The sequence below is a fragment of the Eucyclogobius newberryi genome, unplaced genomic scaffold, assembly GCF_026437365.1.
Source record: "Eucyclogobius newberryi isolate DKJ021-1_F unplaced genomic scaffold, fEucNew1.0.hap1 SCAF_15, whole genome shotgun sequence".
Lineage (NCBI taxonomy): Eukaryota > Metazoa > Chordata > Actinopteri > Gobiiformes > Gobiidae > Eucyclogobius > Eucyclogobius newberryi.
In genome coordinates, this window is record NW_027315779.1 from 1,340,772 (window position 1) to 1,363,114 (window position 22,343).

The window sequence follows — 22,343 nt, forward strand, 5'->3', positions numbered from 1 at the left end:
CCGCCGCCGAGTCACATGCAGCGGGTGCGTCTGAGAAGGATGGGGGGGGGGGGGGGGGGGCTGTGTAAACTGTGGTGTCGGTGGTCAAATAATGTGGATTGTTATTAAAATTCATGCGCACCTGCTGCATCCCTTATGAGTTTGTGAGGTGAGCGGAGTGCCAACGCGTGAAAGTGGAACGTCGTATAACAAAAAAAATCATTCTCGAGATATATATAGGGACGTGTGATTTCATATACATTATCTATGCGTTGTTCAAAAACACAAGCCCGTGTTTTGTCAAGAATCTGTGAGACAAATGTTAAGCCAAAAACACACAAAAAACTGCATTTCCCATTCGATGCGCTGATATTCCCATAGATTTTACGCATTGATGTCCGTTCCACATTTGCACATTTTTACGCATGGAAGCGGCACAGACCCGTCTCTCATAACTAATAGACTCGGTGACAGAGCAAACGTAGCACTGCAGACCGGACTGACGTGACTACACCGCCGGCTCAGTGCGTGTCACAGTCAAAACTCGGAGGAGCAGAGCTATAGAAAACGTCTCACACACACAACAACACAAAAAAGGCGAGGACACATCAACAGCTGGGCACCAAACGCGCATCGGAAATATGTTTTTATTTGTATTTGTTTTGCTGATGCTTTGTTGCAGTCTTCCGTCGCGCTGATCGGCAACAAAAACGTCATCTAAATCGGGACTTGAACTTGCTCAAATAATCTATCCACTGCTTTCCCTGCCTTGCCCGCTTTCCCTTCCCCTTTTGCTCCTTGCAGATGCACGCGTCTCCTCCGCGCATCTCTCGCGTCCGTGTGCGTCTCTCTCTCGAGCGCGCCGTTATTCCCTCAGTGCGTGCGCGCTGTAATAAGCAGCAGCAGCAGCAGCGCACATACGATTTTTCGGGGGGGTGCTGTAAACAGAGGCACACACACGGCTCGCGGCGGCTCGTCTCCATGCGAAACGCGGGGGGCTCTCCATAGGAACGACGAGGAGCGAGAGGAGATTTATTTTATTCTTTTTTTTTTTTTTTGTTTCTACGAGGACTCCTGCTGCAGCCGGTGAGGATAAACTGAAACATTTTTTATTTTTTCTCCCCCCTTTGCGTTGTCTCTGTGCTCGGGACGCCTGTTTCTTTTTTCCCATTGCCTGCGTGCGCGCGTGTGTTGCTTCGTGTCCGTAACTTGCATGGTATAGATGCTTTAACGCGGCATAGATTCAAGAGGGGGGAAACGAGAGCGGGAGACGAGGGATTCCAGCCGCAAATGTAAGAGGATTTTTTTCTTTTTTTCATTTAGCAGCCACTGTAGAGGAGATTAGGGGCGACAGCGGCAGTGGAAGTTGAATAGTGCTGCATATACATGGGCGGGCTGGGCTTTACATCACCGCCGCTCAGTCCGTCGCGGCGCTGCGTTTTGGATGCGGCGCGCTCGCGACCTTTACCAAACGCGATGTCTGTGGTGTCGCGGTGCGTGTTGGTCATAGTTAGGGGACATTTGTGTTCCCGACAGACAGAGTTGAACTACAGCAGCAGCAGTGGAGGCAGCGCGGGCGCCAATGAGCAGTGAGAGAGACCTGCGCATGTCGTCAGCAGCCGCTTCTCGAGCCCCAAGCGAAAATTCGTCAGATCTGAGATCAAACAGGAGGATTGTGCCTCATTCAAACCGGGTTAGGATTCACTTGGAAAAGTTCAAAATAGGAGGACAACGTAAACCTTTTGGCGTCTGGCGTAAGTGTGCTTTGAATTCCCTATTTTCTGCACGCGTAAAAGCGGAGAGGATTATGTGTCTTTCACTTGCTTGAGTTTTTACTGCGAGGGCAAACGGGGGGAGTTGCCGTCGAAATGAAGGTGCATTTTAAAGGCTCGGGCTGTGTGATGTTTGTGTTACAAGCTCAAAGGATGTCTCATTAGAAATACCAGTGTCAAGGCATGTTTGGCGAAACGGAGCGAAACGGTTCCATCTTTACTGAAGACGCATCGATGCCAGTTGCATTCTAAAATCGTGCAGCCCTCTGCCTCAAAGCAATCACCCGGCGGTGTTTCCTCTGAATAACTTGCGGGGGGGGGGGGGAAAAAGTGGAGATTTACTGCTAATCTGCATCATTCTCGCGTCATCAAATCCCTGTCAAACATCGGGATTTATATTTTCATTTATCACTGCATTCCAAACGTTGCCACTGCGCGTCTTGGAGCATCACACCCGAGTATAGAGTCTCCTCTGTAGAATCACTAAGTAAGTCCACTCGTGTCGCCAGTGTATGAGCTGCTGCTGCTGCTGCTGCTGCTGCTGCTGCTGCTGCTGATGCTGATGCTGATGCTGATGCTGATGCTGATGCTGATGCTGCTTGCCAACCTGGACCGCGGCATCAACGCGAGCCATGCCCACTTCTTGCACCGGGCTGACATCGCCGTAGCTCCGTGATTGAGTGGGAATCTTAAACCGTTATTTTCGGTATGAGATTTTTTTTTTTCTTTCTTTTTTTTTCTGATATTGCGGTTGCGACGCGTTTCACATTGCAGGGTATTAGAGGAGGAGAAGGAGGAGGAGGTGGTGGTGGTGGTGGAGGCTGTGTACAGGTGCTACAACGCTCACACACGCGCTCGCCTTGGTGCCCGCGATGGAGACGCGTATGCTTTTAATTATGACACACGACATGGATACGCGATGTGACGTGACGCGTGCTGCTGCCGCTGCTGCTGCTGCTGCGACTGCCTTTTTGACGGTTTATAAATAACGCCGTGCCGTGCCGATGTGTGTAGTTCTGGGCCGGTCAACGTGCCATCTAAGTCAAAATGATGATGTCAAATGTTTAAGAGGAGGGCGCATACGTGAAGTGCGCCTGCTGCTGGCTTGTTTGATTTCATGTATGCACGCTTGGTCAATTATGACAGCATGACTTAGGGTTTGCCATTTCTTTCCAGCATCACTAGTTTGTACTGTGTGTTGATTGTGTTATTTTGTGTTTGTTTGTTTGTTTGTCTGTTTGTTTGACCTCTAGCACTGAAAAGTCCTCATTTCGCCGAGATGTGTGGACGGAGCAGCAGCACGGCCCAGTTGTGTCTCTGGGCTTTCTTGCTTGGCATCAACGCTGCACTGGGCGGGAAAAGGTAAGAAGATACAAGAATATGTCATGGCATAAATGAGATACACTGTTGACTGTAAAGTTGTCTTGTATTATGAAATCAAATTAGGATTTGCTGTGGAGGATGGAGCTTTCTGGCTTTCCTATTTCCATTTGGTTAAATGTAATTATTGATGGTTCTGCAACAATTAATCTTAAAAAAAAAAAAAAAAAAAAAAACTAATTGTAACTAGTCGACTATAGAAAATAGTTGCTTTTCTTTGATCGTAATTGTTACCTGGACTACAAATGATAAAACACATGAAAAAGACGTTTCTATAACAAAGACTGATGTAATATTAGGTATAAAATTTAAAAAAAAAACACTAACTATTTAAGATTTTGCTCAATAATACACTGAACAATCTCTATCCAGGAGCATTCAGTCACCCTTTTTCAACCTGTATTTGGTTGAAAATATATTAAACATTTACAATAGAAATAATTGTTTTACTAGTCGATTAATAAAAAAAAAAAGAATATAAGACTTCTCAAATAATTGTTAATTGCAGCCCTAATGTCTATGAAAACGAACAAAAGAAATGTGTCTCAACAAGATTTGTCAACTTGAAAACCAAGATATCGACTCAAACTTCCAAAACATCACTTAACCTCTTATATGCAGCATTATGACAATTCCATTGACTCAAGCCCTTCCAATGTGCCTATAGTTCCAAAACACTTTATATTGAGATCCACGTGCGACCGGCCGAGTGTCGTCACATGCTGTTTGGGCGTGAACGATGACCTTTTCGTGCTGGGATACGGCTCATTTCTTATCAGCCAACTTGTCCAACAGCCCAGTAAATATGTCACCAAGTCATCCAGTCAGGGGGGCGGCCAAGGAGGACACGCTTTTGTCCACCCGGTCACCGATTTCATTTGTCTTTGAGCTTCTTTATGTAACGCCGCCCCACATAGATGTTTTTGCACCTATGGCATCCCTGAATAGACGTCTGCTTTACATTTTTTAACTTGCACTATGGTTGCTACTGCTAATTATCTTCCTCCCTACTGTGCAGTGATTTGCATATTGATATTGCGTGTGTTTTTTGCTTGGTTTCCAATCTTCTTTACATCTTCTTCAAGTTTGAACTGGCATAAAAGCGAATTGGCTAAAGTGGGCTTGCTTTATATTTATAGGATTATGAGGTAATATCTTTGACCATTTGTGTTTTAATGTTATGTTGTAATGTAGAACAAAACTGAGCTATTTGGGGGTTTCAGTCCCATTACTTTAACATTTTTGGGCACTATTGACCTTCCTAAAGATATAACAATTTGATTTGCGATGTTAATTTCAATGACAACCGTCGTATTCTTTTTATTGCTTGATATCGCTTCATGTAATGGAAAATTCTAATCCAAATTCAGTCCGTAAATGAGTTGTGCCTGGAAGTACATTCAAACCTCTGTGAACTAGAAGTCAGATTTGGGCATTTGCAGTTCAGCCTTGCTCGGACAGAGAGTGGCATTGCACTGTCTTTCAATTGGCTACAGCTGTGGTTTTGACAACGGCTGCAGGCTTGGACAAGGCTAATGTAAAGACACACTTCTCAATGTCAACAGTGAAGTGTCAGATGTCGCCTAACAAGCAGCAGACGAGTGCCCACTGGAGACGATCCCGAGTGGATGAATGCGAGCTGACAGGTGGAAGTCACGTGATGGCACATGCACTGATTCCGAGGCCAGGCATGTGCGGCGTTCGCGTGTTTAGTTTCGCACGCTTAGAATCGCGAGCTACGACTCTTAATAGGATCAATTCCGACGTTCAGCCAGAGAAAGCTCAACAATTAACAATTGGAATGTGGTCATTTACAGCGGACGCAGGATTTAGCTGCTTTGCTGAATAATTTAGCACTCGCGTCATTAGTGGTTGGATGAGTTGACTTGAATGGTGATGAATGAGGACGAGTTAGACCTGGCTATTTTTCTCCCTGATACAATATGAGCAACAAAACATGCATTTGCTGAAAGCCTTTCAAGTGCCGTGAATAGACCACAGACATCAATGGGTTTTCGTCTTTGTACAATCTATGGTAATGAGTAACATTTGATCCCGTTTGATCGATCGAGATTAAATGAACGGACTGGCAAATGCAAAGCGTGATGTTGCAAATTGTGCGGTGGCGAACATCGACGGCGTTGGAGAAAGAATTGGAAGAGAAGTGATAAATTCTGATGAGGGACTGTCACCGCAAACGGCAGAGCAATTATCGCCTGGAGATTTACTGTATAATCGAAGCTGCTTTTTGAAGTGGGATTTGCAAAAGCACATGCATAGCACACCTTTAGGGATTTCAAGCAGACACGGTAATCAGGGAGCCCTCGCGCTTCTCTACACGGTATGTTGCCAACAGAAAGAAATTGCCTTATAATTAGATATCCACCAATGACGAAAGAGGCGAAATGGTGCTGTCAGAGGGATAGGAAGAGATGAGACCAAGGCGGAACCAGGACTGAGTCAGAAAGGAAAAGAAAACTGGTCTGAATTAGGTCTAATGTTGGCTTAAACCCGGACTTGATCATGGTTAGATGGGCACGGTCTAAATCAGGACAAAGGTTGGATTAAACTTGGACTAAACCAGGATTATTGTAATAAATCTGGCCTATACTAAGTTAACAAAAATAAAATAAAAGTAAGAATAAGAATAATGTCACTAAAACACAGAGTACATTTACATTTGCAAGCTATTGGAATAATCAGGATGTAAAACTGAACTAGACCAGAACCAGAACAGGTCCAAACGAGTTTACATCAGGACTAAACCTAGTTCAAACCAAGGTCAAACCAGGGCAAGAGTGTGAATGTTCTTTAAATCATGTATAAACAGGGACTAATAGTTACTAATCTAAACTAGATGCAAGACTTAACCAGGCAGGACCAGTCCAAAGTGATGAACAAATATGGAACTCTACATGGATTAAACCAATAGGAAATAACGTAATATTGTCATAAAAAAATCAATACTCAGCGACAAATCAATACTAAAACTTTAATATTGATACTAAAACTGTACAAAAAATTGAATAGAACAGAACTGCACCTCTCCTAAAAAGCTTTAGTTTAATCTTGATTTATTTCACAGCCAGTAACCATGGAAAGATTAAAGAAACTAATATAAATTTGTCGTGACAATGAATGTTTGTATATACAGTAGTTAAAAATGTGAACGTGACCTCACCAGAGGGAAATATGGAATACTAGGCTTAAACCAGGACCAAAGCAAGCCGTCCTCAGTGCTGCCAAATGATGAAAATAGCCTTTTAATAGCTATCTTTGCACGGTGAGGCTGGCAAAGGGACCAAGAGTAGAGACGGGGGGGGGGGGGGGGGTGTGAACAATGTTGCTGTGAAAATGACCTGTAGATGGGGTTGGTGCGCAATGTTTTACGGAGACGAAATAGCCTCTACCTTATCAACATGTGCAGACTTCTCCCTTGCTCTTGCTCCTTGCTCTTGTTTTCTTTCCAGTTTTTCCTTGACACGTAACCTCTGTCCCGCACCTTCTGCATGAACCGCGAGCCGCAGTCGAGGGGGGGAGCTCACGTGCTACAATAAGAAATATAGCGCAATGTGGCCGTGCGCTGCATCACTTATGACATATGGCTAGCGTTGCATGCGCACGTGTGATTAACGTAGGTTTCTACTTCCATAACCTTGCATTTTATACATCGGCGTCGGTGCATGCTTATCGGACTGAAGGAGATGGATAGACAACAGAGACATGACCCAATTGCACGAGATTTTGTAAATGTCGGACGTGTGAGTGAAATGTAGACACGGTGCGTGGCTTTGTTGAGTGGCAGACGTTTGAGAGGCAGTACAGTTCACTCAATGTATTGTTTGAAGAGGTATAAACTATAGGTGCCACGAGACTTATCAGTAAAAAGACAGGTTATTTTGGTTAAGCAGAGGACATTCTATTATTGAAATAAATCCAGCCTTTGCTTGTACTAATTGTGTCGATTGCACAACAAAAATCCTCAATCTTCAAATTTAAATCTATATATAGTGAGCATGATCTGGAGAAGGGTCCGATTGCCCCAGCGACATTGAGCGATTGGTCAAATGCAGAACAGTGTTGGTCACGTCATGCGCAGCTTTGAAATGCAGTTTTTGTACTTTTTGTGACTGTCCGAAAGCCTGGATAAATCAAACTTGTTTTGTCTCTCAGTCCGACCGTTTTCTATGTTTTCCAATGCTACGTCGAAATCAAACTGCCACGTGAGATTGTAAAAGGAAACATTTGGCGTAATTAAAACAGCCCGACAGACTAAAACACTATTATGTAACGTTGACACTTTAAGAGCTGTTTATTCCTGAACCTGCCTGAACGCTTGAATCAGCTCATCATTAAATCGTCATGCGGTGTGAGCGGCCTAAAGCGGCGAGGGCTGTGAACCGTAAATATTCAGCCAAGCAACCTGTTTACGCATGTTCCGAAGCGCCTGAGAAATTAACGTAAAACAGCACACGTAATGCAATGACTGAACGATAAGCAACATGACTTAAACGTCATATGAAGCGATCGTAGGGCTGTAGTTGACCAAAGAAGTTCTTGGTCAGCTAAAGACACGCTCTGTGCACGGATTAGTCGACTGAAAGGTGACAGGGTGTGGCGCTGGCAAGGTACTAATATTATGTACACAGAAAACCACTTGTACTTACCGTATTTTGCCCAAGCGCACTGGATTATAAAGCGCACTGTCAATGAATGGTCTATTTTCGATCATTTTTCATATATAAGGTGGTCATTATAAGGCACTCTGAAGTTTTTGGACAAAATGAAAGGCTTTTAAGTGCGCCTTATAGTGCGGAAAATACGGTATCTGCGAAAAGACTCCCAAATCTCAAGATGTCTCATTCCATTTATCCTTCCTGCTGTTGTGAATTTAAAACGTTTCAAATCCTCAGAACGTTTGGTCGACCAACTAATTAATCTCCAGCTAAAGGTCTGAATAGCCCTAAGATATTTCAAAGATTTGTGTAAGGATCAGTTGCACTATTAAATATATACACTAACCACTCTGCCATCATGTGCAGCTTTTACTGTCCACAGGGAAATATGTCTTCTGCCTTTGATCCCGTCCCTAATACTGCAGTACCACATGTCAGTTGTAGTGGGCGCATAGGGACGCTTCTTAGACTTTCTGTTTGGATTAGTCTTTTTCCCATGTTTTACAGTTCAACAGGTTTGAAAAAAAAGATTTAATTGCAATTTTTCTGTCAAACATTGTGATTATAGGATTTGTGATTTTTGTCTGGAATTTTTTGGGGTTTATTTTCATAGCTGCTTAACTTAATTTAATAAGCTCATGCTCATGTTTCAGAACAAAACATAGAGGGTTCGAATTTTTTCAGACAATGAGACAGGACTTAAATATATTACTTAAATAATTTACTTCAATAAATGAAGCCTTTGTCATTTGCCAATTGTACCCATTTAAACGGTGATTTTTATTCAATAATGCCATAACTCTTGCAGCTCAATTTTACAGCAAATGAGGAACACTTGTTGGTAAACTTGTGGAAACACAGAAAGACCCCTCCTAATTTGGAAGTTGAACCAGAGACTTTCTTGTTAATACGGTGGGTGATTCGACTCTTGATTTGTCTTGTTAAATCTGACGGCGAGAACGTTTTTGAAAAGTGACATTTTGTCCAAGTAAAGTCCGTTCAAATTCATCTGATCCGCTTTTCACTGGCTTTAAATGTCAATACTTCAATACTCCGCGCCCATGTGCTCTATCCTCATCTTTTTTTTGTTCGGTTTTCTGTGCACTCGTTATCTCTTATACTGCTCTTCCAAACCGCCATGACCTCTTTTTCTCCTTGGGAGTCGCTGTTTCCAAACGCTGCATATTTAGCGAGCGTTTACACCGCCGGGGCCTCAAACTACAACAGACAGAGACAGGGTTGAGTAGCATGCGAAGCGCAGTTTGGGGCGTTTATCAGATTATTGTCAACACTTATGCATGGATGCGCGCTCAGGCTTAAATGTGCGCACATCCAACGCCTCAGGAATAAATTAAGACGTTGTTTTTCTTCCCACATGCGCCATAGCCTCTCAGGACATATTAGGTGTAATCGTATGTGCGAAAACAAGAACAAATCAACACCAATGCATGAAATAAAATACAACTAGTGAGCAAATAATTAACTTTATTATGTTTAGGACTAAAGAGTCAGATCTAAACCAGGTCTAAAACAATGCACTTATCTAACATTACACTTACTCAGAGTCACTTTACGTGGCATTTTACTTTCCTATGAATAAGATACATACATACCACAGCTGCCCTGGGGTTTGCCAATGGAAAAATGGCTGCCAAACACTCAATCACACACCACATTGATACTTAGGCCTGCTGCGTGAAGGGTCTTGCTCATGGACACAGCAGCAGAATGCGCTTGGATCGAATTGCCAACCTTCTGCTCCATCTATACTGCAGGGGACGACCAAGCGCTGTCATTCGGGATCAACTAAGATACTCTATGACACTTTTGCTGTTGTTGTTTCCTGTTAAGCGGGAAGTTTGTTCATTTTAATGGAGAATTAGAGAGAACTCGCGGCTAAAATATGATGTAAAGTGTAAAGTGTGATCCCTCATTCGTCCAGGAGTAGGGCGGGCTTTCGTCAGGGCGGGCCTTCGTCAGCTCAGAGAAGTATCAAGTATAACGTTTCTAAGACCAGCCCCGCAGATTGAACAGATTGTCCGGATGATTACGTTTGAAACCTTTCATAAGATAATTTGATAAGTGTAAAATGTTCACCAACAACACGTCGACAATGCCCACGCTTTGTAGTTTGTAGTTTGTACAGTGTATACCTCACTGCAAAATCATACTGCCCAAAAAACAAACAGTTAATGGCGCTGTGGCAACTTCCGGAATAAGGTGAATCTGACTAAACAAGGCCTAAACCAGGTCTAATCGGGGTCTAAGGACACACTTTTGTTTGGTCCTGGTTTGAGCTCAGTTTAGTCCTGGTGATGACCTGGTTTGGCTCTGTTTTAGCCTTGGTTTAGCCTTGGTCTATTCTAGGTGTATTCCAAGTTAAGCCCCAATTTTAAAGGTGCTCTATGTAACTGCCTGCCATGTGCGTTTCTCTGTGCACATGGTGGTTGCTGGAATGTGCCGCAGTATTGCATTAAACTTACCTTTCATCACAAACAAGCAAGTAACGCCACAAGTTACAGTTAAGTCGGATTTGTGGAGCTTTAGGTATTTTTTCAGCCGTAAAAACGCCAGTAAATTAGTAAATGCAAGACTGATATTGCCATACTGTGGGACTTGCAGGCAAACACCTCCATGGAGACAATCAAGGGGCGTAATCTTCACCAAACAAAAGTTACTCACTGCCCCTTTAAACTAATCAAAATCAGACCTTGGCAAACACTGTCTAAACATTCTCGTGCGCAAATTCAGCGTAATTAGTGTCACTATTCCTGATGATGAGTTTCCGTTATGTGACTGAAATATTCATGCACCAAACTCGCGACCCGAATGCACAATTATCCCGCGTTTTTTTCTCGTTGATCAAAGGCCACACTCGGGCGAAGCCTTTGTGCTCCATTAAAGGGCATATTAATGTATAAATAATGCATTCCGAGCCCCGTTTTCTCCGGCGCGGCGCGAGATCGCGGCTGTTTGTGGGCGGCTGCTGTGTGCGGAGCGGTTTGCTGCTAAAACACTCGCAGCTGCGCGGCGCTCCATGAATCCACAACTGTAAATGAGTCAATGTCACGCCAGCAGACGGTGAGATCTATGTTCTTTTCCCGCGCGAGATTAAAAGTGCACTTGTCGAGGTCTCGGGTGCAAAATTACAATGACAAATAGGGTGCGCAACAACAGTGTACAAACTGCTGAATGGACAGGTTCGAATAGCATGCGAAATACTGCCTTGTTTTATATAGGCTACGGGTATTATAGAAGTTATCAAGACAGAATTTAGGACATTGTTACAGAGAAATTAGTGGACAAAATACGGCATGCCCTGTGCAGCGATTATTCAGCTATAAGTGGGCGTGGCGCTGGTTAAATCTCCTAAAACTATGACCAAAATGGGAAATTACTGTGTGTATTTAATCCATTTATTTAGTTAAACAAGATACAGACACAGCAAGCAAATACATAGTCCTTGGCGGTATCCTGCTAATTCTTTCTGCAACAATAACTTAAACTGGAACTTTAGCACGGCACATTTAGTGTTAAGCCCAAGTCACCAGTTGATATTTTCAACTGAAATCTTCTTGTAAGTGAAACTGTGATGCAACAACTCCAGTGTTGCTTTGCAGAACAATGAATGTGATTCACTTGTGGAAATTGTCACATATACTTTGTACTTCAAATCAGATTCAATTATTAATATCTCATTTGTGGGCACGTATGTTAGATGTACCCAGTATAGAGCCATTTAATTGGAGTATTTGGATGCTCAATATGTTTTATTCAAAGCTTTTTCATGTGGACATTTTACCAGTTTGGAGAGATTTTGATATGGATTTTACATAGTTATAAGGTACAGGCTGCATCTAAATACTGTTATTAGTTTTTGAGAACAAGGAACTAGTTAGTTCTTCATCCTTTCACGGCTTGCACATCAGGTATCCCAGGTTTAAAGAAAACGTCTATGCGTACAACCTCTTAAAGTACATTATTTGAAGTTTTCCATGCCGTCTTTTCAATTCTCTTTGGGAAGACGTTCCCAAGTGAGGAGGAAAAAAATCTATCCACGTCTCATTTTGACCTTTACGTTTTTACATTATTGAGTGGTTCTATGCAGTCGGCCTCCAAAAGTGCACTTTCTGTCCCTTCATATGATTCCCCGTTTGATAGATTCTTCCCCCTGTGTCGTAACGTCATCTCAACCCCCTGAACCTCCCCTCAAACTGCGTTTGCTTTGGGACGCTCTCTCTTTCTCTTTCTTTCTAATCCCGTCTCCCCGACTTTAAAATGTGACTCTTTGCTTTTGCAGCCCGGGGCAGAATGGCATGACAGATGAACAGAAAGATGACACTAAGGTCTTCACCAAGATCTTAGACAGCCTTCTGGACGGCTACGACAACCGACTCCGGCCCGGACTCGGAGGTCAGTGAGAGCCACATTTTTTTGTCGTCCAACTTGGACTATGCAAATGTATCTTCAGTGACCAGTGCAGACTGCAGAGCGAGGCAAACAGAAGGAGCACGAGGGAGGACAGCGCCGAGGAGCGATGGTGTTAAATACCACCTAAAAGTTACATCACCACAAGTTACGCAGTAGTGGAAAGTAGATATATAGTGGTGTGGTATACTTCTACGACAATATACTCTGAGTTAAAACCACACATTGTAGAGTATTTTTGTGAATACACTTTGAAGGACAACTTTGCATTTTACTCAAGTACATACATAAGGAATAGTGGAATAGGTGTTAGATTATTAACCTTTATTTAACCAGGTAAGAACCCACTGAGATTGACACCTGGGGGAAAAAATGACAGCACGCAAATCATAAAACATTTACACAATTAAGAGAGATTTGAGAACACATAAAAAACAGAGTTACATTTAAAAGCACAGACATTAAATACTATGTAAAAGTGATGACACCAACTAAAACTGAGGTACGCAGAGGTGGTACTTTTACCAATATTAGTAATGTATTATAAAGCATTTGGGGGTAAAACCACACAGTATATTCATGTTTTTAAACTGAACTGAAATGTAGTTTTAAGGATTATAGAATGCAGCTAAAGTGTATCAATAGTAGTAGTAATAAAAGTAGTTGTAGTTTTAGTCGTAGGAAATACCATTCTTGCCAAAATCCACTTACATCATGGTTAAAATATTCCTACAAAGATTGTAGAAGGAGAATTGCTGATAAGGTTAAGGTAAATGTACATAGTATAGTGTATATAGTGTTTAGTCCTACACTGTATTGAAATTGATATGAATGTATATATATATATATATATATATATATATATATATATATATATATATATATATACATATATATGAATTGATATGCAATACTGATGTTAAGTACTATATATGATATCAATATTATTTAATATTCATTTTTTACACAATCATTTCAGTTTTATTTAAACAACACATCCATGCCTTAATGTGTGAGTCAGACTCCGTCTAACTTAAGACAAAGACAGAGACAGCCGTACATTTTTACATGTCAATAAATGTTTTGTTTGGCTAGAATTACTTTGAAGCAACAGTTCTTCTTTCCATCTTCCACTTCTCCTCGACTTTTTATACCCTTGTCTGGCTAAACAAAATGGCAGGATATATAGCTCGGAGGTAAAGAGAAAAAGATAATGTGTGAATTGGGATGTGAAGGGCATTGCAGCAGAAATCCAGCCAACCAGACACTAAAGGCTGGGCTAGCGGGACGTTTAGCACCAAACTGGGAGGAATTATGGGCCGAGATAGATATCATTCATAAATCACCTTTTCATTTCACAGTTGTAAAGTAGAAAAGGCTTTGCCCAAACACCAACAACTACAGCAACGCACACGTCAAGCCAACTGTAGTCTATAAAATGGTAGTTTATTTTACATGCAATATATAAAAAAATTGAACCTCTGTCAAGAAAATAACACTAACATTTACAGTGTGTGTTTAAATATTGTCAGATTAACTTCCAACAGAATGAAAGGCTGACATACGATACCAGTTAAATACTTTATTGAGCAAACTAAGCCAGGATTTTAACTAGTTCACTTAAAAAAAACACCTGCAATACTATTATGATGCAGAATGTTCCTTATCAACACACATATAGTTTTGTATTGCCTTATACAGCTCTAAATAGGGTTGAATAGGTTATTACAAATCAATTAATGGGTAATATTAATAGGCACAGTGCATTTGTATAAAAAGTCAATATAAACCAGTCCAGAACCGACATTGAAACTACTTGGGACCAAATTAAAGCTTAATACATAATTAACTCTTCTAAATGTCTCTTAATTTTAGCCATGTTTTTGGTGTTGCTTAATATGTACGACGTCTCTGTTTTAACCATTAAATAAAGATCAATTATGTCATTGTTCCCAAATTCTAAAACAATTATTTGGAAAGATTGTATAGTATCTGTCCCAATCCCAACGGCAAGACTTCTAACGTCGGACCGTTGCAAGTCTAAATGTAAATCTTCCGTGCTTCTTTATACAATGTGACGGTTTAAAACTATGCTGAATAGGTTAAACGGCTGAGAAGGTGCCAGCAGGTTGGCATGTATTAGCAGGTAGTTAATGCCTAATGAATGGCACAGATAGTCACTGACTCTGCCAATTTCCTGCTTCAACAGAGCGCGTAACCGAAGTCAAGACTGACATTTTCGTGACCAGCATTGGGCCCGTCTCGGACCACGACATGGTAAGACTCCCTTTTTTGCCTCCGTAAATGTCACCAGTTTTACCCCCGCTGTGCGCATGTCTCTCCCGCTCGCCGCACTCGCACACGACCCGTTTGGACACGCCGGTCTTTAAGCGTTAAAGGGGAAATCTTGATGTGGTGATAAAGCTGTTGTGGGTGACGCTTTAAACGGTGCCTTTAAATGGCTTTAAACCGCCCTGATCACCGTAACCAGGGGAAACGTTACTGTACACTTTAATTGAGTGAGTGCATGTTAAAGGCTTGTTCATTAACCCTGTGTTCAATATTCTCAGCAACTTTTATTTTTGGTTTAATCATACCGGTGTTCCGGTGGCCAGAACTGAATTTGTTTGTTTGTTTGCATCCTGATTAGCCAAACCACATTATATTTAACAATACATTTTCGGTAATTAATAGATGAAAATAATAAAATGTGTGTGCTCATACAAGAAGTGCTTGATGTATAGTGTGTGTAACGTTCATAGGTTTATTCACTTTTACTAACTTTGTCTTTATTGCATTACTGCCGTGGACCAAGAGGCTCAGGAATAAGATACATTGTTGGACGTTTAAGAGTGCGGATCTGCTTTTAAGATTGATTTTCTCAGGAATAATTTGGTTTTCAAATAAAGTCCATTAAAACTAATTTACTTGGCCCACATTCTCTGCACACTGGATCGTGATGTCAATACTATGGCAGGTGCAAACGAGATTATACTATTGAGTATGATCAAGAACTGAAAATCACCTCCACATGTAATGGACGTAATGCAATTGTTTGGGTAAACAAAGTAACCTTTATACCATAAACAAGTTACAGTTTATGTGGAATCTTGTATCAGAACGTGACGCGATGCTTCTGCTTAATGTATAGATCCTGAATATCTATACAAACCGTCCTCATCATGAACAAAAAGAGCCTTAATAGCTACTGTATCTAAAAAGCACATCCATACATTAGATTCTCATTGTAAAGTATATCATATTCATGCACAGGTGAAGTACGGTATCTGTTTTTGTTCTTCAAAAAATACAACTGTTATTTTTCCCCTTTAGAATAAGCTGCAAAAACAGTCAAAATCAGACCACTGCACGCTGCCTGCATCTGAAATAATTAATATTTTAGCGATCGCAAACCCGGAAGAAGTCGCCCCAAAGGGTTGCTAGGATTAGCTTAGCGTTGCCTCCCGTCTCCACACGAAACAAAAAGCTGTCCAAAAAATGATCCAAGTGAATTCTATAGCAACGTGCTGAGGGGTTTGTGAGCGCTAAGAACAAACGAGTTCACATGACATACCTACTTCCTCCTTTTACCGTTTGAAAATAGCAGCTTAAACTCCTACTGTTGTCTGAGGAGTCTGCGCTAAAAATAGAAAATATAACACATTCATATCAATAAACACATGATAATTCTAGCGTGCGCTCTGAAATAGGACAGATATTTTCTTATAAAGCTTTGGGCACTTTTAACCATCTGATAAACGCCATCCTCTCCAAGAACAAACGACTCTCCTCTTTTAACGCGACAAAACGACTGCTCTCGTTACATAAAGTTGGAAGATTTGAACTCCATTTGACATAATGTGAGTTAATTGTGCCGTCCGACATACGGGCCCAGTCTATTCCACTAGACTGCGGCCATACGGAGACGCTCCAGAACATTTCCCCATCTCCAGTCTGCTCTCTATTCTCCGCGCTATTCTGTGCTATTACCTCCAAGCACTGTTTAAACCCGCACTAATTATCCAACGTGGTCCGAGCGAAAGGGAGAGGGGCCGACGTGGACACACACACACACAAAAATATAACAAGCTGCTGTGTAATTTTCATACGGACTTCTTCCAGTCGTCTCGGGCAGTCATGTGGAATCATTAAAATTTGCTTAAAGCTATGTCATTAGCCTAGCTTTGAAATGAAATGGCCTTAATACTGTGGCCGCAGCTTCTCCCCGTGTTATGGTTTCATCCCTGGTGTGATTTAGATGATAACAAAAGCAGTTCTTTCCCAAGTAGAAGGGAAAACGCGAGTGGTGATTTCTGCCGTTCTTAGCTGTCGCGTTTTAAGGCTGAACAGTGATTATGTAAATTAATTTTGGGCAAAAAAGAAAAGACGCCTTAAATAAGCCTCTCGCAGTCTGACGACATGTCAAGCTAGTGTGGAATGTGTTTAATAAATCGATAAATCAATCGACTCGTAAACACTGTTATAAAAAAAAAGCTGAAAATCTGCGTTTGTGGATGAAAATTAGACTGATTATCTTCTTTTTTTGACAGTTTGCTTTAATAATGCTGCTGTCTTTGTTGTAAAATATATTATATATCAATAACAATGATCAAAATACAAAAAAATATTATTATCTTTTCTAGTCATGAGTTGCATGATCGTACAGGAAACTCCTCCAGACTTACTGACGTGTCCCGCCACCGTTAATGGGATTAAAATGGGTAAAAAACAAAAAAAAGTCTAACTCTTGCATCATAAAAACATAAACCCAGACAATCATCTCGCATCAGCCCGAGCGTCGTGTTATTTTACGTCACGTCGCGGCGGGATCCTTCCGCGATACCTGGCAGGAAACTCCTCCCGACCGCCCTCGCCGCTAATGTGAAGCGACAGTCAGCAGCAGAAAGTAGGCCGAGGCTTCTGTGGGGAAAGTCAAAGTGACGCGAGATGCAGTGAGAGCATGAGGAGGTGAAGCGCCCAAACAAACACAGGGCCTTAGTCAGCGCCTCGTCCCAGGTACAAGTCGTTACCGCGGCGTCAGGTAGATTGGGGCGACGGCTTGTTTGTGCAAAGTCAAAGTGTACAGTGGAGTTAGTACTTTTCAGGAGGACTTGTCAGAGTGCACCTACAACGACGAGTGCGCTGCCGTGTGTCTGTATGAAGAGGTTATTGTTGTGTTACTCCGCAGTGTGGCATTAAATCTATCTCGCTTTTATGTAGATATTTTTATTTCCACACAACACCTTGAAATACATGCATTTATACTGCGAGTGCACGGGCTCGCCTCTGTACGGATCTGACTTGTAACTGTTGCCGTCACCTCCTGTCAAGGACATATACAATACGTTTAATGTCATGCTGCGGAACATTCCACGTAACGCATACTGACAAGCGATATTGACAAAAACAAATATAGTTGTATTTATTTTGAGTGTTACGATAACGATATTCTTACAATATTATGTCAATCAAACAGAAATGTAGCATTAGTTGAATGACGAATGTGAAATGTGTGTGAAATGAATCAGAAAAGTGCAGAAACTTTAGACCTTTATTTGAAAGTTTGGGGAGAACTGTAAGTGAAGACTAGATTTTGTATGGGTCAGATTTCACTGCGTATTCAGACTTTCTATATTAATACAATACTGTAGGTAAATATTTCAGCTCATCAGAGTAATGCAACTTTTCCCAACAAAAATAATGTTTTTTAAGTATTTAATCAATGTTAAAATGCGCATTGGTGGCTGGGGGCTAAAATTTACAGGGAAAACCAGAAGCCAAGGCACTTTTTTATGTATTTATTTTTTAAGGATGGTTTGAATGCAGAGGAAACATTCCATTAAATATTGCATTACATCCTATGGACATTAAATAAATTGTTACTAGATGTGGGGGATATATTTAAAAATGTATCATATTGTAATTGTTGTTTTGGAGATTTTCAATCATATCATAACCATTAAAAATGTGCTCAAATAGAGTCAGAAACGCCAAGTGTAATCTCCCAAACAAGAGTATATAGTTATATTTTTGCACTTATGTTCACAGAGCAGTTGGAATGTGCTTAAAATGTTAAAGGTATTGCACAAAATGTCTGGATAACGAGAGAATGCAAAAATATATTGAGATATTCATGTTTGTCCATATGGCCCACCAAAAACCATCATTAACACCATTTTATTTTTGGGTATTTTAAGAAACTTTGACATATTGTGGTATTGAAACATACACTGTTGGTGAAGAATCCAGATCAAGATTGACTTAAACAATTGCGCCCTTAAAATACACTATGTACGGCAGAACATGAAATGAGAAATCAACCGCGCCACCTCGGCCGCGTCTAAGGAACAATAAAACCCTGTCCTCAAAGCTCTGCATTGCCTCTCTCTTGTTTGATATTGATTTCGTTCCAGGCAAGACATTGTTCCAACATTTTTCCTCAACCCCAGTTAGCTTGTTGCGCCACCGCTCTGACCCGCCATTACTCATCTTTTGCAAAAGATACAAACAAATGGATCTAAATGTTTTGCTTGTATTGATCCATTCTTTTAATTTGTTTTTTCTCATTAAAAGCTAATTATTGTGGATTCTAATCATAATTAAGTGCCATTTAACAAAATACCGTATTTTCCGGACTATATGTCGCTCTGGAGTATAAGTCGCACCAGCCAAAAAAAGCATAATAGAGAAGAAAAAAACATATACAAGTCGCACTGGAGTATAAGATGCATTTTTTTGTGAAATGTATTTGATCAAATCCAAGAACAGACATTTCATCTTGAAATGCATGCTAACGTATGCTAACGCTAACACCTTCAGCTACATGACGTATGCTAACGCTAACACCTTCAGCTACATGACGTATGCTAACGCTAACACCTTCAGCTACATGACGTATGCTAACGCTAACACCTTCAGCTACATGAGGCACAGACAGAACTGTGGTAAGTGTCTGGTATGTTAACGTAACATATGAACAGTTATTCAGATAACAATAGCATAAAGAACATGCTAACAAGTTTACCAAAGCATTAGTTTTACCCCAAATCACTAAATCCACTGAATTCTTCTTCCTCTGTGTCACTTCTAAACAACTCCACAAACTCCAGAGGAAGAGGAAGTGCAGATTCTTCTTCTGCGTCGCTTAGAGCCTAGAACGCCCTCTTGTTGGTTGCCAGTGTGAAAATAATCAACATGTGAAATGCGGTTGCAACATGTGAAAATAACAATAATATCACATATAAGTTGCTTTGGAGTATAAGTCGCACCCCGGCCAAAACTATGAAAAAAGGTGCGACTTTTAGTCCGGAAAATACGGTAAATCAAATGAAATGAAACTCAATCACTAAGAAAAATAATATTCCACCATTAAACCATTCAATCTTGAACCGCTATGACTCGTTGTCCATAATTGCTGACGTTTTCTTTCTGCTTGCGCCCCCTGCAGGAGTACACCATAGACGTGTTCTTCAGACAGAGCTGGAAGGACGAGCGGCTAAAGTTCAAAGGGCCCATGGCTGTGCTCCGTCTCAATAACCTGATGGCGAGCAAGATCTGGACCCCGGACACGTTCTTCCACAACGGCAAGAAGTCGGTGGCGCACAACATGACCATGCCCAACAAGCTGCTGCGCATCACGGAGGAGGGCACGCTGCTCTACACCATGAGGTCAGGCTAATGCCACCGCCAACCACATCAGAACTGTGCAAAGTGTGACTAAAGGGATTCATGCAGTGTTGGGAAGTAACTGAATACATGTGCCAACAAATATGTCGTTGTGATGCTACATTTAAGATAAGATATGCCTTTATTTGTCCACACATGGGGACGTTTCAGTGTTGCAACGCAAGTAGATACAGAAGAAAAGAACAGAAAACACTCTTAATAGAAAAAAAACTTATAAAACAAAACTCCTATGTACAGAACCTCTCATATTGTTACTAGGGAATAGAGAAAAAAATAAACATGAAAAATAAAAAGATAAATCAAACAAAACATAACACATTTTTAGATGAATTTGGCGATAATTCTAATCTAAAAGGGCTTTGGACATGCGTCAAACTGCATGGGATTAGTGATTAGTATCAGTTTTATGAATATAATGTCATGTTTTTCACAGTATAATATAACGCAATAATACATTTTAATACAGTTGTTTTGTAACTTAATACCTTTCAAAGTATTCTTCTTCCCAACACTGTTCACAAAGCACACTGTACAAGCTATTTCCAAGCTTTGTCCCCATTTCCAAGCACCTGTTTACTTGTGAGGCAAATAGAATATCTGTTTACGAATGTTTTTGTGTGACTCAAAATCGCACGACCAACGCAATCAAAAAATAATCAAGTATTTTTTTTTGTTTATTATCTGAATGAATAAAAACCATTGTCGCCTCGAGGGAAACTCATCTTGCACGCGAGAGCACATAAAGTCACTGCACAAAGAGGACATGGAGGCTGCGCGACGATGAAGTGTGTCAGAGCGTAGTAGAAGTAGTAGTAGTAGTAGCAGTGGTAGTAGTTCACTGCTGAATATCTGTGTACTCCAACGCTCCTCGTACTTCTGGTTGGGAAACGCTGAACTCCAGCAACACTGGAGTTGTTGCATCTGTTTATACTATTGTTGCCACAGAACTAATACAACAATCTTAAAAAAAAACTTTAATTAATTGTTTGGAAAAGAAAAATTGGTGGCTGGAAGTATTCTATATTAAGATAAGATAAGATAACCTTTATTTGTCCCACAATGCGGAAATACCAATGTTGCAATACAGATTAGGCACCGAAACAGTCAAAGTATAACTAAAAAAACAATAACTTCATCAAAGTGAAGGCATAACATATTAAATTGTATCATTTTAACTACAATACAGTGTGATCATTTCTACATATAACAAAAGGCTAGATATCATTCATAAATCACCTTTTCATTGACGCTTCTGGTTGGGCAAAAGCTTCTGGTTGGGCAAAAGTTACGAAAACAATGTATCGTCGTCATGGGCGCACCATTTTCACCAAAGTATTCAAAGCCTAAAACGCTTGACACCAATGACAAAGAACAGTTTTTATGGGCTATCCAGGAGTTTGCGCCCCCGTTTCCTTCTGTAAAAGTACTCGTTTACATCATGGTCGGGGGTTTAAACTGCTTCACGACACGTACTTGTATTGGATTTTCACATCGAAGCGAGAGTACGATTGTTTAACACAGCCATGATGTATCGTTGCGGGGATCGGACTTGACAGCGCTGAACCTGGAGACGAGGTACGAGCGGGAATTTAGAGGCGCACATGACATTTTGCCGTGACGATTGTACAAAAAAAAAAGCGAATCGAAAGCTGCACTTTGCCTGACCCAACCAACGCAACTACACGAAACGTTCAACCTTTATTTCCAATCTTGTCATTCCATAAGAGGGCAGTGGGCTGAGCGCTTCTTACTCCAACCAGAGGGGGCGCTGGTTTACCCTTTCACCTTTTAATTCCATAATCAATATTACGAGGGCTACAACAAGGTGCAAAATTCACTGAAAATATGATCCCATTATTATTTCACGGTATGCTTTTTTGCTATATTTACAGAATTGCAGAAATTGCGTATATTTCAAATCATTGCTATCATATGCTGTTTGAAAAATGCAGTTATTTCCTCATGTTGTCTGCGCTGCAAAGGAGCAAAGGATCATGGTCTATGTAGTTCCCTCTGTTTCTTTTGCTGCTACTGCAACATAACAATACATTTAAGGAAACTTCTAACAACGATATAATGAGACTTTTGAGTAATAAAAATACTCTGCTTAATAGTTACTGACTACTGAATGAAATATGTTTGTTGTTTGGTGTTGGACTTAACACTCAAGCTAAACGCCACCATTTATTTATGGTGTAGCCAAAGATTTGATCCCAAAAACAGACTTTTCGTGTAATCGATGAGAAAGGGAGGGTTTTAAAACAGCAATACAAAGTGATGTTAATGCCAGCTTAAGCCCGTCGAGTATTAGATCCAACATGTGGACCAGTGAACGGTTTGAGGGCGGGGCCACGGGAAGCGGGACAGCGGGACGGGGAGGGGGGGGTCTCTGGGGGGCGGAGCCTGTGCCGTTGTCACAGAT

At 41.1% G+C, this 22,343-nt stretch overlaps 1 protein-coding gene across 3 annotated transcripts in view; it reads left to right on the forward strand.

Moving 5' to 3' along the window:
• The first annotated feature begins 908 nt into the window (after nt 1-908).
• Nucleotides 909-22,343, forward strand: part of gabra1 (gamma-aminobutyric acid type A receptor subunit alpha1) — a 52,718-nt gene continuing 31,283 nt past the window's right edge. Inside the window, exons 1-5 of one of the 3 annotated variants that reach the window (XM_072445693.1) lie at nt 909-1,065; nt 3,005-3,113; nt 12,108-12,220; nt 14,445-14,512; nt 19,683-19,903. In XM_072445693.1, coding sequence (XP_072301794.1) covers nt 3,031-3,113; nt 12,108-12,220; nt 14,445-14,512; nt 19,683-19,903 — 485 coding nt within the window. In that variant the 5' untranslated portion in view covers nt 909-1,065; nt 3,005-3,030. Of the gene's footprint in view, nt 1,066-2,438; nt 2,458-2,573; nt 2,583-3,004; nt 3,114-12,107; nt 12,221-14,444; nt 14,513-19,682; nt 19,904-22,343 lie in introns of those variants that run through there. The other 2 variants (XM_072445694.1, XM_072445695.1) reach the window with 2 other exon arrangements.